Source organism: Ochotona princeps, chromosome 12 (assembly GCF_030435755.1).
Source record: "Ochotona princeps isolate mOchPri1 chromosome 12, mOchPri1.hap1, whole genome shotgun sequence".
Taxonomy (NCBI): domain Eukaryota; kingdom Metazoa; phylum Chordata; class Mammalia; order Lagomorpha; family Ochotonidae; genus Ochotona; species Ochotona princeps.
Genome location: NC_080843.1, coordinates 65,612,457 through 65,628,155, shown reverse-complemented (window position 1 = coordinate 65,628,155; position 15,699 = coordinate 65,612,457). Strand labels below are relative to the sequence as shown.

The following is a 15,699-nucleotide window of genomic DNA, read 5'->3' as shown; positions in this document are numbered from 1 at the left end:
GATAAACTAGGTGTGGAATAAGTTAGGCGTATCCAATGCATTTCTGACTTCGGATGTTGTCAGCCTGCGGCCAGTTTATCGTGCTGTGGCCACACGATCAGTCATGCAGCATCTTAATCAAACCTTGGAATGCCGGTGGGTGAGCTCTTTAAAACAACGAAAGCCACAGTGGTGCTGATAACCACGACGATATTAACAGGGCTCCCTGATGGAGGCCGCGGAGCTCCCTGACAGAATTCTCACCCTTCTCCCCTCCCTGTCCTGTGTAGGGTCTCTGAGGTCGCAGGACGTGCAGTACAATGGCTCTGAGCTGTCGTGTTTCGACAGATCGCGACTCAGCCCGTGTGCGCACAGGGCCTGCACGCAGTGTCTTCAGGCCGCACGCCAGCCTTACGGTAAGTTGCGCCACGCGGGCATTCCAGCTGGACCAGCTGTGGATATGAAAGCTGCAAAAAAAGTTCTCCAGTTCATCTCACAGCCACGTTGCTGTGCTCGCTTTTCTAGTAAAAGCTAATCTGAAATGATCTCCTGCCTTCCCCTACAGTCGTGTGAATGTTTTTCGGCTCTCAAAAGTATTAAAAAAGAAGATCAGCATGCTGCTAAAGTTCTAGGATTCCCCAGCCGCTGTTTTAGGCGAGTTTGCCTTTCTTGCGTGGAGTCAGTGTGAAGTGAAAGCGCTTCACGCGGGGGAAAGCAGGAGTTGGTTTCCTCTGTTGTCTCTTCAAGGTCAGAGGGAGCACCACTGCGCCGTCTTGGATTTCTGTGGGAAGAGGGAAGAAGGAGGGCCGTGGCGGTTTTCCATAAACTGCCTCTTAAATGACTGATGGACCGGACTCTCTAGCCAGTAATTCCAATGGAAGTTGGTCTCTAACTTGGATGAACGTTCTTGGCCACTTACAACTTCATATTCACGGACGCACATCCTGCTCCTGTCCCCTTACAGCTTGACCTCATCTGAGAATGGAAGTCTTGCCTAGCCAACAATCCAACACAGCAGTGCTCCTACCTCCACTATGCTGATACTCTGCATGGCCTAGTCTGTCCTGACCACTCTCCTTTCGCAGGCGGCTAATCTTTATTTGGAAGACATGCAGATGGAGGAATTTTGCAGTTAATTTTTTTTAGGTTTTCAATTTTTATTGATATAAAGAGAAATGGACTTCATAAAGTTCTAAGAGGATAGCGATACCTCTTGTGCTCTTTCTCCCTCCCTTCTTCCTTCCTTTCTTTTTTTCTGTAATGTTTACAAAGACACACTATCAGTATATCCTATAATCACAGTCTTAGTTTACCAGGAACCCAAATATTTAACAAGTAAAACGTAGGAAGACCATAGTTCCACAGGAATATTAACAAGGGCTGAGAAGAGCCAGCAGACTACAAGATGTTCATTTGTACAGGTTTTTAATATTCTGCACCTGCCACATATCATAGAAAACATACAATATGTGTCTTTTGGGGACTACTGATTTCATTTAGCATAATGGCTTCCAGTTGCATCAATTTTGTTGCAAAAAAAAAGAAAGAAAGAAAGAAAGAAAAACAGGAGTTCAGCCTTTATCCAAATCATCAATTGCTAGATATTTGGGTTGTTTCCATACCTTTATTATTGTGAAATGTTCTGCAGTAAAATGGGCGCACAGATAATTCTTTGATTTACTGATTTCATTTCGTATGTGTAAATCCCCAGGACAGGGATGGGTGTGTCATCGCATAGATCTGTTGTCAGATTTCTGAGCAATGTCGGTACTGTCTTCTTGAATGATGGTTCTGATTTACATCCCCACAAACAACCCTGCGTCCTCACCAGCATTCAGTGCTGTGTGATTTTTGCATGGCAGCCATGCTAGCTTGGGGAGGTGAAACCTCATGGTGGTGTTCATTTGCATGACCCTGATGGCTAGTGACCCTGAACATCTTTTCATGTGTCTGTTGACCATTTGAGTTTCATCCTCTGAAAAATGTCTGCTCATATCCTTCAGCCATTTCTTCACTGAATTGTTTTCTTGTTGTTTAGTTTCTTAAAATCTTCATATATTTGGGCCCATTGCAGTAGCTTAGTGGCTAAAGTCCTCGCCTCGTATGCAACAGGATCCCAATGGGCACCGGTTCGTGTCCCACCAGCCCCACTTCCCATCCAGCTCCCTGCTGTGGCCTGGGAAAGCAGTCAAGGATGGCCCAAAGTCTTGTGCTTCTGCACCCACGTGGGAGACCTGGAAGAGGCTCCTGGCTCCTGGCTTCAGATCGGCTCAGCTCTGGTCACTGTGGCCACTTGAGGAGTGAATCAACAGACAGAAGATCTTCCTCTCTGTCTCTCCTCCTCTCTATCTGCCTTTCCAATAAATATAAATAAGTCTTTTGCAAAAAATTTTTTTAAATCTCCATAAGTTCTGGGCATTAATCTTTTCTCGCCGCACAGTCTGCAAGGACTTTTCACTAACTGTCGGTTCCCCCTTTGTTGAGTGTTGCGGTGCAGAAATTTCTTAGCTTGCTGGAGTCGCACTTGCCTATTTTTGCTCCGATTGCCTGTGCTTCTGGGCTCCTCCAAGAAGTCTTTACCTGTGTCGGTGGTGCAGGGTTTCCCCAGTGTTTTACTCTAGTATTTGGGGTATTGGTCTATTCAGGTTTTTTGTGTCTTCATGACTCAATTTTGATAAATAGTATGTGTCTAAAAGTCTATAATTCTCTAGATTCTACAGTTTGTTGGCAGTATAGCTATTCACAGCAATTCTGGATGATTCTTTTATATTTTTGGTATCCATTGCAACATCTTTTAAATCTCTGGTTTCATTGATTTAGGTCTTCATATATAGAGATATATATGATACATATATCAAGGTGACATCGAGTACATGTACATTTTTTGTAGTAATCACCTGGTTAAATTGATCCCTTAGTCATTACATACTGCCCTTCTTTGTCTCCTTCTTGTTTTTGCTTTCCATTCATGTGGAATAGCTTTTTCCATTCTTCTTTTTCATTCTGTGTGTATTTTTGCTGGTGAGCTTTGTTTCTTGTAGGCATACAGTAGATAGGTCTGGTTTTCTTAATCCAGTCAGCTAGTCTGTATTTTTCTTTGAAAATATTTATTTTATTTTTATTGCAAAGTCAGATATACAGAGAGGAGAGACAGAGAGGAAGATCTTCCATCCGCTGATTCACTCCCCAAGTGGATGCAACAGCCAGGAGCTTCTTCCGGGTCTCCCATGCAGGTGCAGGATCCCAAGGCTTTGGGCCATCCTCAACTGCTTTCCCAGGCCACAAGCAGGGAGCTGGATGGGAAGTGGAGCTGCTGGGATTAGAACCAGCGTCCATATGGGATCCTGGTGCGTACAAGGGGAGGACTTTAATTGCTAGGCTACCACGCTGGGCCTCTGTGTCTTAACTGAAGAATTTAAGTCATTTAAATTCGAGATTATCATTAATAGGTAGACTTATTCCTGCTGCTTTCTCCTAAGTATTTCTGTTACTTGCTTTGGATTTTATCTGTACTGTCACTAGGAGACTTTCTGCCTTCATATTCTTTCATAGCAGTGGCTCTCTGTGAGTGTGGAATCTTGCTAATATCATTTGTGAGCTGAACGAGTGCTGACAGATCCTTTCCATTTCTGGTTTGGAAGGCCTTTTTCCTTTTAGAACTTTGGCTATTTCTCTCCAAATCTCCTCGTGGAAGGGTTTCTGATGAGAAGCCATCTGTCTGGAGAGTCTCGCAAAGTAATCTGGTGTTGCTCTCACGCACATTCTAGAAGCTTTATATTTTACTGTTGAGAGTTTGACTAAAATGTGCTGTTGTGAAGATCACTTCTGATCATGTCCGTGAGGAGCTCTGACCATTTCCTGTACTTGGCTGGCCCCATCTTTCTCTGAATTAGGGAAATTCTCTATTATTTCATTGAATAGGCATTTTAATCTATTCTCTTTCCGCACCTTGAGGAACACTTAGGGCACATATGTTAGATTGTTTCTTACTATTCCGCACACCTCAAACAATATTTTCAGTTTTCCTCATTTTTTTCTTTTTTTTAAGATTTTATTTATTTTTATTGGAAACTCAGATATAAAGGAGAGACAGAGAGGAAGATCTTTCACCCATTGATTCACTCCCCAAGTGACCACAATGACTGGTGCTGTGCCAAAGTGAAGCCAGGAGCCAAGAACCTCTTTTGGTCTCCCACATGGGTGCAGGGTCCCAAGGCTTTGGGCCATCTTTGACTGCTTTCCCAGGCCACAGCAGGGAGCTGGATGGGAAGCAGGGCTGGTGGGACACAAACCCATATGGGATCTTGGCACATGCAAGACGAGGACTTTAGCTGCTAGGCCACCGCGCTGGGCTCGTTTTTTCTTTTTTTTTTTTTCTTTTGTCTGACTGAGTATCTTTTGCCTCAGATACTTTCTTCTGCTTCACCAAGTAAATTGTTAGGGTTTTCCCCTTGTATTTTCCTATTTAACGCATTGAAATCTTCATTTCTGTTATTTCAGATAGATTCCTGTTCAGTGTCTCTATTTCCCAGCAAATTTTTTCATCCATCATGAACGGATTTTTTTTTTTAACTCGCGTGTTTGCTTTTCTGTGTTTTAGAGTATTCTTAGGGTCACTGTTTTGATCTCATGTTGGATATGGCGATTCTTGCCCAATTAAGGAACAGATTAAGAATAAACTCTAAGACTTCACAGCATGTGTCTATCTAACTTTGGCTTTGCCAATGTAAATAACAGACTCTGGACAGCTGTTGACAGTAACTGGATGAGCTTCCGAAGCCGTCTCGCGTTTTGGTGTCCTGGGTACTCTCCCATGAACACTGTTATCAGAGGCAAAGTTAGTGCGGATAGTTTCTTGAGAGCTGAGCTTTCACTTTAGCTAAGATAAAATACAGCTTTCTTCAAACTTCTCTTCCATCAGAGAAGAAACAAGATGGCTTTGTCTCTGGCCGCCCTAAGACGGTGCACCTGCTGCGAGCACCCGCGTGACGCCCGGAGGCCGTGTGCTCAGCATCTCACACACTCCCTCCTTAAGCCAACAGCAGCGCTGCTTGTCCTCAAGCTTCTGTTTTTACAGGCTTGGAGAAATGTTGAAAGGATAAGACAAAATTCTCACCTATCCTTTACCTCGGATAGTTAATCTCATCTCCACTTTGGCTTATTTCTCTCTCTCTCTCTCTCTCTCTCACACACACACACACACACACACACACATTCTCTCTCCCTCTCTTATTATAGCACAAAACACATGTATTTTTCAGTTGTCTCTGTGAGTTTTGTAAATTGTTATGCATTTACCTCTTAATGTTTCAGTGTTCCTAAGAGCAAAAATACTCTCTTATGTGACAGCAACACAATGAATACAAGTTGGGACATTTACATGAAATTCAATTCATTTTATAGTCTGTAGAGCACACTTGTATGCTTTTAATTAACCAGTAATGTCATTCATAGCAAAAGAAAGTTCCCCAGGCCACTGCTGCAATTGGTTGCCAAGTATCTCTGGTCTCTTTTCGTCTGGGGTACTTTGTTCATTTCTCTTTGTGTCTCATGACATTGCCAAGTTTGAAAACTCCAGGATTAGTAGTGTTTTAGGATGACCCCGGGTTTGCGCTTGCCACCTGTCTTTTCAGGATTACATTGTGGAATACACAGGAGGGGCTGCTCTGTCCTCGCTGGTGCCCAGCATCGGGAGACACAACTGATCATTCATCCCATGCCCATGTCGGCTAATCTAGATCGCTCAGGCAGGGATGTAAATGGCAGGTTTCTCCACATTCAAATTGCTGTTTTTCCCCTTTGAGATGCTCTGAGAGTACGTTCCCCAAACCATTCCCTAGTTTAGCATCTTCAGATTCTCTCCTGAATCAGTTAAAACCACAATGGTTAGCAAATGATGGTTTTCTAATTCCACCGTCATTCCTACATTTATGATTTGGCTTCTCAACGTAAGGAAGAAAGTTCCCTTCTTACCTGTTCATTTATTTGTTGTGGTCAACTGAGACTCTGTGGTTGTTATTCAACGGGTAAAATCCACTGGTGTCGTTGGTTATTCTGACTCTTAATGTCGCCTGCATTTAACCAATGAAATTCCCTCCAGGCTAAATCAGGTGTCATTTCCTAGTATTGTCTCATTTTGAACACTCTTACTTTATGGCACAATAGGAAGTTCCAGGCTCATTTCTGTGAGGAACTACGATGTCTTTTGCTTTTCAACAATTCTGAAACCTCTCGAAGTGCTCAGGATGCGTGTTGTTGCATTACTTGGCAGCAGATCCAGGCTAGATTCCCCGTTTTCCTAGCAGCGTGGGCACAGATGGTCCGAGATGGAGATGTGGCTCTGAGGGGGCTCCCGGCGGCCGTGCTGAGCATCCTGCCCGTGCAACGTGGATTTGCAACTCTGTCTCCGCAGAACATTCTCCCCACAAGTTTTCATATGTATTTGATGGGTGGAGGGAAGCTCCCACCTGCACTGCTCCACATGCCTGCAACAGCCGCAGGATCTGAGGTCGGGAGCCAGGGCCACCATGCAGGTCTCCCACGTGGATGGCAGGGGCCCCTCGAGCCTGTGCCTGCCGCACGCAGGGCATTGGTTGGCAGCTGGACTTTGGAGCGGACTGAGTGACTCCAATGTGGAAAACAGGCCTCTTCCCTCTCAACCAGACGCCTACCCCTGATATGCGATTTTAAAAGGAGAGATGTTAGTTTTATAATATTTCTGATCGTAAAAATAAAGAGCCGTTCCTCATGGGATGTGAATACACATAGTGACATACCTGCATATATGGGCGTGTAGAACATCTGCAAGTCCTTCTCTAGGTTTACACGTATGTGTTTTTGTGTGTTTGTGGTTTCATAAAATCCCAAGTATGTGCCCAAGTACAACGAGAAGTCTAAAATGTTCAAAAAACGTTGACTGTGTTGATTTCCAGTTTATAGGATTCAGGAATATTTATTTTTAAGCTTCTTATCTAATCCCTCTATGTTTTTTAGTTTTTCTCTTCAATAAGCTTGTATTATCTTTGAAAGCAAAACCAGGCATGGCTTCAGTGACCATAATGATTCATAGAGCTCTGGGCACACATCTGCTTCATCCTGAAATTACACTGCTAGAAGTTAAAGACAGCACGTGTGTGTGTGTGTGTGTGTGTGTGTGTGTGTGTCTGTGCACACTGAATTAAGGCAGTAAGCCCTTCTGTCCTTGTCTGTATTCCAAGAGCACTCAGCAACAAAGCCTCGCTGTCCCTGTGTCCCCGTGAAGCACACCCGCCCCCTCTGCATTATGGTCAGGTTTCACTGTTGCATTGTGGGAAGTCACACACAACCCACCAGGTGCCATCTTCACCATTCACGAGTGCACAGTTGAGTAACATCAAGAACATGCACGTGGCTGTGCAGCCATGACTATATCCACCCCAAAACTCTCTTCACCATCCCAAACTTCTGCCCCCTGCAGCACTAACTCGCCCCCCTCAGCCCCTGCCTGGCCACTTCCCACATCCTTCTCTGTGTCTGATGCTCCGGGGACCTCCTCCTGGAAGGGGTTCATTGGCTTCTAAGAGAAAAGACAAATAGTTCATCTGCGAGCAGGTTGGCGGGGGCAGGTGGGGCAGAGCAGAGCCTGTGCCCCTCACTCTATGCTTGTTTCCCCAGGACCTGTGCACCTGATCCCATCCCTGTGCTGCGAGGAGGCTTGCGGTGCCAACCGGGCAGCTCTAGCGTGTGGGATGCACTCGACAGCCACCCTTCAGGAGAGGTAACTCTTTATTTTTAATCAGAATCTCATTGTCTGCTGTGCAAGTACAGTCTAATGTCCACCAACGTTCATGAGAAACTGTGGCAAATCACCCTTTTTTTAATTCTCAAGCATTTTTTTTTCAATCTTTATGTGTTTATTTGGAGGGGTGTAGAGACAGCGAGACCTTCTACCCCCCAGTTCACACCCCAGGTCAGGCTGGACAAAAGCCAGGAGCCCGAAACTCGGTTGGGTCCCCCTCGTGTGTGGTAGAAAGCCAGTTATTTGAGGCATCACTTGGGTGCGTCTGCAGAAGCTGGAGTTGTGTATCAAACTCTAGTGTGGGATACAGGTGTCTTCAGCGGCAGCTGAACTGCTAAGCCCAGCATCTCCCCCACGACATCACTTTATAAATATCATCAGTGAGTCTGGAGGCAGGAGATGTCAGTTCTTTGACAAGAGTAAATGAGTAGGCCTGTCAAGGTTGCCAACATCTAGTGCCACAATCTTCATATTCTACGCCCTTTTAATTTTCATCTTATTCTCATCATTTTTGGCACTTTCACCCCATGTGTAACATGCCATGTACTCATGACCAATAATCATGTCACACCCAGGAGACTTCATGTCTGGGAAATGTTGGATCTAGCCTATTTCAGTTAGAAGTCGGTGCAAAAGTAAAAAGAGGGTCTGGCACAATAGCCTAGTGGCTAGAGTCCTCACCTTGCACATGCCGGGATCCCATATGGGTGCCAGCTCATGTCCCGGCAGCCCCACTTCCCATCCAGCTCCCTGCTTGTGGCCTGGGAAAGCAGTTGAGGACAGCCCAAAGCCTTGGAACCCTGCACCCATGTAGGACACCCAGAGGAGGTTCCTGGCTCCTGGCTTCGGATTGGCTCAGCTCTGGTCATTGTGGCCACTTGGAAAGTCAACCAGCGAATGGAAAATCTTTCTCTCTCTCCTTCTCTCTGTAGATTTCCCATTCCAATTTTAAAAATCAGCAAGTCTTAAAAAAAAGAAAAAGAAAATGGAGTCATTTAGCTGAGTGAGGCAAATTTTTAGTAGGAAGCAGTAGCATTCTGACCACAAAAATAAGACCTAAAGTTACAGCTGACTGCGCGTGGTGGCAGTATCTTTTTCTCACCACAGACTAAGATCTTCTGATTTTTGTGTTCAGAAACGCAGGGCCGGCTGGAGAAACGATGCCAGCTTTCTTCGGGTCCCCTTCGCTGTCCGTCTGTGGGGAGTTTTCCGATGCCTGGCCTCTGATGCAGGACCCCACAGCTGGGGACGGCATCTCCTTCGCTGGCTCTTATCCCGAACTCGCCGGGGAAGACCTTCCCTCTCTGAGCCCAGAAAACGAAAGCTCGGTGTCTTTGGATTCAAACAGTAGTCAGGATTGGGTCGGCAGAGCTGTTCTCATGGAAATGAGTTCTGAAAGCCATACAGCAAATGCGGACTTATCTAAATACACGCACACACCGCCGGAGCCAGCACCAGCACCTGCTAGAAGCCCTCCGGAGCAGATGGGTGTCCACAGTGTGACCTCTGCCACTCCAACGCCCCTCCAGGTAAGGTGATGCTGGATTGTGGTATCCGGGTAGCATTGGCTGTGTAGACTGGAGGGACCAGAATTCTATCTGCACCATCAAATTGAGGAGAAGCCTTATAAGGCTTTTTCTTTTTTTTTTTTTCTTAAATTTGTGTACATTGAAAGAAAATATATTTTAACATAAAATTTAAGAGTATTTAAAAAAAACCATCAGAGCTAACCTAGAAATAACACATAACTGTTTTGATGTCTTCTTCAAGACTCCTGCTGTAGCAGTTAGACCTTAACCACTGGGGTTGCATCCAGCATCCGTCAGACCCCAGTCCTAGAGAAAACACCATTTTTCCCCTGCATTGACATGCAGTAAGAGAATCAAAACAATAGGCTCTTATCAACTCAGCAGTCGATTTTGTCTGTCCTCAAGTTGACAACTTTCACCTTTTCACGAAAAGAAAGCAGTTTAGAACTTCCTCTTTTACTTATGTGGGTTGCCGGGTTCCACGTTCTTGTACTTCAGGACCGTTACTAAGTAAAATGCGGTTACTTCAACATGAACATCACCATAGTGGGAGAGTCTACCTGACAACCAAGACTCTACTGGATGGCTAGCAGGTGGGTGGTGCATAGCGCATAGAGGTGCTGGCTGGACCAAGGGATGGAACAGGATGGCATCCACAGTGCTCGGAATAGCACACAGCTTGAAACTTACAAGCCGTTTATTTCTAGAATTGTCCATTTCATATTTTCAGACTGCAAAGCTGTGGCTGAAGGCCCGATGCACCTGATGGAGCACGCCGCCTCCTTCCCCCGAGACAGAGTTGAGTCAGATATTGGCGCTCTCCGTTCCCCAGATTCCCGTGTAGTTTGTGTGGCGCCCTGATACGGGCTTGTCCCTAACTGAGGAGGCCTGGGTGTTTCTGTCTGGGAGCTGTGGCAGGGCGGCTGCAGCCGTAGCTACACTTTCGTCCGTAGCCGGAGCGAGGCGGCAGTTCCCAGAGCAGATCGCATCTGCTTCCAGACACTGCATTTTTACACCCGAGCCTCTTTGTGGATGGTTCAAGACCACCCAGAATCTGATGAGGAGCGTGATGGTTTAGGATCCAGCCATGGGGATGACTGTCTTCTTTTACCCGTGGGACTCATTTTTTAAAAAAAAGATTTATTTATTTTTATTGGAAAGGCAGATATACAGAGAGGAGGAGAGAGAGGAAGATCTTCCATCCATTGATTCACTCCCTAAGTGGTCGCAAAGGCCCGAGCTGAGCCAATCCGAAGCCAGAGCCTCTTCCGGTTTCTCACAGGGTGCAGGGTCCCAAAGCAGTCCTTAACTGCTTTCCCAGGCCACAAGCAGGGAACTGGAAGGAAAGTGGAGCTGCCAGGACACAAATTGGCCCCATATGGCATTCTGGTGCTTGCAAGGGGAGGATTAGCCAATCGCACCATCACACCAGGCCCACAAGCTTTAATTTTTAAAAATCTATTATTCAAAAAAACTTTAGAGGATTTGTTTTTGGATAACCTCCTCAGACCTAGAAAAGATGTTTTTCCATAATCATAGCTACATGATTGGTGAGTTCGTGAAGGGTTATTGCATATAGTTAAGCCTTCCTCATTTCCGGTAATGGCCAGTGTGTGGTCCCTTCCTGAGGAGAACCAGGACCTCCTGTAATGAGGACAAGGGACCAGCTCTTGGTTGCTGAGGATGGGCACCCCACGGAGCCGGGAGTGTTTTGGGGAGAGCTTTATCAGAAAAAGCTCATCTTCCCTAATGATTTCCAAACACTCTTCAGTAGTTTACTGGAGATTTCAAGATACACACCAGGTTACAGATAAAGACTGGCACTCTTCATGAATGGTCTCTGTTTTTGAGAAAGGAGAGTGGGGAGTCCTAAAGTGTTCATTTGGAAGCCATTCTTTTTTTTTTAATTATTATTTATTATTTTTAATTCATTAATTACATTGTATTATGTGACACAGTTTCATAGGTACTTGGGTTCTCCCCACCCCTCCTCAAGCCCTCCCACCATGGTGGATTCCTCCACCTTGTTGCATAACCACAGCTCAAGTTCAGTTGAGATTCCCCCATTGCAAGCGTATACCAAACATAGAGTCCAGCATCTTATTGTCCTGTCAAGTTCAACGGGGAAGCCATTCTTAAGAGGAGCACAGCAAAGAAGGCACCGGCTCTGCCAGGTGTTTGAATGACAGTGGAAATCAGTAGAAGAGCTGTTGGTTAACACGCTTTCATTATGGTAGGCTACTCCGTCATCTTTGAGGTGCTCTGCAAATAGTGGCTGACTGAAAGAGTTATTAGGAAAACCTTCCTTCGTGGAAGCTGGTTTGGCTCCGTGTTTGAATGAGCCCACGGGGCCGGATGCTATTAAATTCACATAGAGTGCTAGGGCAATCTCTGAGCCATCACTTGTGGCCATTCTGTTCCAGCAGGTGTACCATGCAAGGTATTGTTCTAACGCTTTGCTGCTGTCGTTTTCAGGAAGCATAAAGGGGCACATCTTTGCGCGGTGGAGGAGTGTGCCTGCCATCCGATGGACACTCCACGTGGGCTTACACACTGCTGTCCAGTCGGACCTCGCAAAGCTTCTGGGAACAAAAGAAATGTGAACCGAATAGGTGGCATTTTAGGCCTCCCAACCAATTGCTTCTGAGCCAAGCCAGCTGTAAGTTGAAATCTCAACAACACAGAAAAGCTGGGCTCCAGGCCGCCTCTCTGTATCTCCCCTGAATGAGAAGCTTCCCTATGCCAGGGTGACATTGAAGGCCGAGGATCTGTGTCGCACCTGCGGGAAGATGGACAGATCCGAGGAAGCACACGCATGCTTGCTGACTTGGATGGCACGTGTGGCTTCCCGAGACACCCCGTAGACCCAGAACGCACATTTTCATGGACATTTTCTCACTGGAAATAATTCTGTGTAGCCTATTGTCCTACTAAAAGTCCATGTCCAATTCATCACTTTAGCTTTGGTGTTAAAATTCAATGTGATCAGTTGCTTGAGAAGGTCACTTTTCCACCATCTCAGCGCATTAGTCTGGTTAGAACTAACTTCAAGCTGCCAGCCTGAGTCTTGGGCTAAGTGGACAAAGGTAACTGGCCAGGCTAGGAATCAGAGAACAGTTGTTCTCCAGCATCCCTACTTCTGACCACAGCCCCTGACATGTGCCTGTGGTGGGAAGCCAGAGCGGCTGTCCGTGGCTTAGTAAGTGTGGTCTGGAAAGGGAGACCCACTGCCCTCATTGGAAAACCACTCGGCACACATATGTTGGAGACCTGCATGCAATGGTTTAGCACATGCATGTGGAAATCCGGTGACGGAAACGTTTGCCCCTTCTGTCCCTGAGCCTGAGTTCGGAAGATTCAGACTTTCTTCTACCAAAAAAAAAAAAAAGTGCTATTTATAAACGTAATGGTCTTTCATCTATATCATCCTGAAAGTTTTGGAAGGGACAGCCATCAGATTGCCTTCTATGGAGTCTTCCAAGACAATACACCTTATATGAGACGCAAAAGGGAAAGCAGTGGGCTTGCAGGTGGTGTTTAGGTGGACAGTCTGACTGCCATGGTGTCATCTGACCAGGACACCGCAGGGCGTAAAACAGTTAACGATGAACTCTGATGTTTCATGGCACAGTACAGTACTTCCAGGAAGGAACTCCATCTTCTGCCTTGTTGTTATGCACACGCTGGAATCATCTCCAAAGCTAAGAAAGGGAATGTCTTATCGGCCCTGAATCTGTAAGTCCTGAAAAGGACTTTCTAGGGCAAGCGTTTGGTTTTTTTTTTCCTACACAAGCCTGCATGATTTGATCTGGCCTTTCTTTTCCTCCTGCTTAGGATTAACCCTGTGGAATTCCCACCGAACCAAGGACTAAGCCTTTGGTGATCCCTGTGTCGCTGGGCACTTGGAAATTGGCTTTGGAATTGCTCTACCCGAGTCAGTAGCCTGCACATTTAACAACATGTTAAAAATCAATGTAACAATATTTCTCCCATCCCTCCTACACCCCTAGACACTTCCATCGTTTGTTTACTTTCCCACAGACAATGCACCCTCTTCCTCACAGCCTTTCTCCAGTCGTGGGTTTCAGGTGGGATACATGTCCTGTTGGCTTCGTTGTCCCAGGTGCTTGTCTTGATCTCAGTTCCTTCCGCTGAAATAGGGAAGAAGGCCACGTCGTGGCAACTCACACGTTTTCTTATTCCTAGTGCCAAGTCATAATTGACTGACTTCTTTTCATTTCCTTTGTAAGCTGAAGTCAGTGGTTCTTAGACGTTGGCACTCATCAGCTCTTAGGGGGGACTGCCTTTAAGCAATGTGTGTGAAATATTCCGGATTTGGCCCCACGAAGTCTATGAACGTGCAAGCCGTCTCCTGAGTGGCTCCCTGTGGTTCACATGTGTGCATCGCTGTTTGCAATCCGATGGTGTCTGTTATGTTGGAGGGATGATCAAAGCAGCCCGGGGCTGTGTTCTTTTGTGTAAGCTGAATATATTTTCCATATGTCAAGCCCTGATTTAACTTCGCAGCCAAATGCTCGCTGCAGAAGACTTTGGCCCCAAATCCTGCAACATCGCTTTTGATCAGCAGAGAAATGCCCAGAGTTGAAATGAATGGCACTGCATACAGCCTATGAAAATTGCTGGCTTAGTTTTGTCGAGTCGAAGACTTACTACTGCCTACTCTGGCAACGGACAGTAGTATCATATTTTACACTCTTTGGAAGCACTTGAAAAAAATGCGGTCTGCATTTCGTGTTGCTGGAGTGCCCCACAGCACTTCGTACACTGCTTCATGGAGGCCTGGCTCTGGAAGTCTATCTAGAATAAATGCATGGCTGAGGGGCTTCAGTCTGTGATGTCACTCTGCTGAGGGGCTCTGGTCTGTGACGTCACACTGCAGAGGGCTCCGGTCTGTGACGTCACACTGCAGAGGGAGCTTCAGTCTGTGACGTCACACTTTTGAGACTCCTTTGCAAGAAGGAGACAAGGACTTCAGGAGCAAGCAACTCAAAGGTTTTCTAATTTTGTGTAGATGGAATATATTTTTAAATGTAGATTTTTCTACTCTAGATGAAGTGTTAATTCTACTGTTACCTAGATTAAATACTTTTGTTTGTGCTGGTAAAGAGAGAGAGACAAGAGAGAAAAGGAAAATAAAAAGGAAAAACAAGTCCACCCTTGCTTTAAGATAGATTTCATCATCACCGTTTTTCATACTGGAATTTGTAAATTTGTAAATTATCATAAACAGTTTTGTAATGTCTTTAAAAAAATTTTTTTTGAATAAAATTTGTACAAGGTCTTCTCATTGACACATGCAGCAGGAAGGTGATTGCTTTGTGGATAAGGAGGCCAGGGGAGGGGCCCACCCAGTTGTGGTCCTCCCAGGAGAGTGCTCCCGGGCCCCTCGGCCTGTGGAGGGTGAGCTGCGTCTTGGCTAGTGGACTGACCCGTGAGGACAGTTCACAGGATCTGTGTGAAAAGGAATGCAAGTTTGTATTAATGCAGAGCTTTTTGAAAGTCATGTATACAAGGGACTTTTTTAATTCTTGAAAATATTATGAGAAAAGTTACACCTGGATTTCTAAGATTTTCTTGCACTAAGCTTTTAATTCCATTTTCCTTGAGCATTTTGACATCCCCTTGTGTCTCTCAGGAGTATCCCAAGTTACTCTGTAAAGCTCTGCTGGGACCGCGTTGTGGCATAGCGCGGAAAGCCACCACCTGCGAGTCAGGCATCCCATACGGTCACAGGTCATTTCCCACCTTGCCTCACTCATAATCCAGCTCCCTGCTCACAGCCTGGGAAAAAGCAGTAGCAGACGTCCCACGCGCTGGGGCTCGTGCCACTCATGTGGGGGACCCCAAAGATGATCCTGGCTTTTGGTTTCAGCCTGGTCCCAGCCTTGTTCATGGTGTGGCCTTCTGGGGAACGAACCAGCAGATGGAAGATCTCTCCCTCTCTCTGTGGAACTGACTTTCAAATAAAGAAACTTTTTTTTAAGGGGAGGGACAGTTTGTTATCAAGATTGTATCATGATGTCTTCATTTTTTTTTTAATACAAAGAGGGATGGAACTAAAGAAAAAAGTTTGTGTTCTTACCTTGGGGGGGGTCAGTTTGGTGTCCCCCTGGATTGAAGAAAGAAAAGAAAGAAAAGGGGCTTCCACAGAGCAGCAATGTCACTCGGAAGTTTCTTTTTCCTTCACTCTGCCTGCCTTCCTTGTCTCTTCCTGCCTTTCCTGCCCTCCTCCCCAACAGTCTCAACAGTAAAACTCTTCAGGCTATGATTCGATTTTGACAGAGAACTTTAAACCTCCCAGAAAATATATATCTGTATATATTTTCCAGTTTTACAGTGATAAGAAGCTCTCTCAGCTGGGGATCCCTGGTGTTTTAACAACATGGAATTCTC

The 15,699-nt window shown here is 45.7% G+C and overlaps 1 protein-coding gene across 1 annotated transcript in view; it reads left to right on the top strand.

Moving 5' to 3' along the window:
* TNFRSF19 (TNF receptor superfamily member 19) overlaps positions 1 to 11,769 on the top strand; it is a 71,303-nt gene extending 59,534 nt beyond the window's left edge. Inside the window, exons 6-9 of the mRNA XM_012926745.2 lie at positions 270 to 395; positions 7,633 to 7,735; positions 8,892 to 9,285; positions 11,761 to 11,769. Of these exons, the coding sequence (XP_012782199.2) occupies positions 270 to 395; positions 7,633 to 7,735; positions 8,892 to 9,285; positions 11,761 to 11,769 (632 nt within the window). The remainder of the gene's footprint in view (positions 1 to 269; positions 396 to 7,632; positions 7,736 to 8,891; positions 9,286 to 11,760) is intronic.
* Positions 11,770 to 15,699: the final 3,930 nt, after the last annotated feature.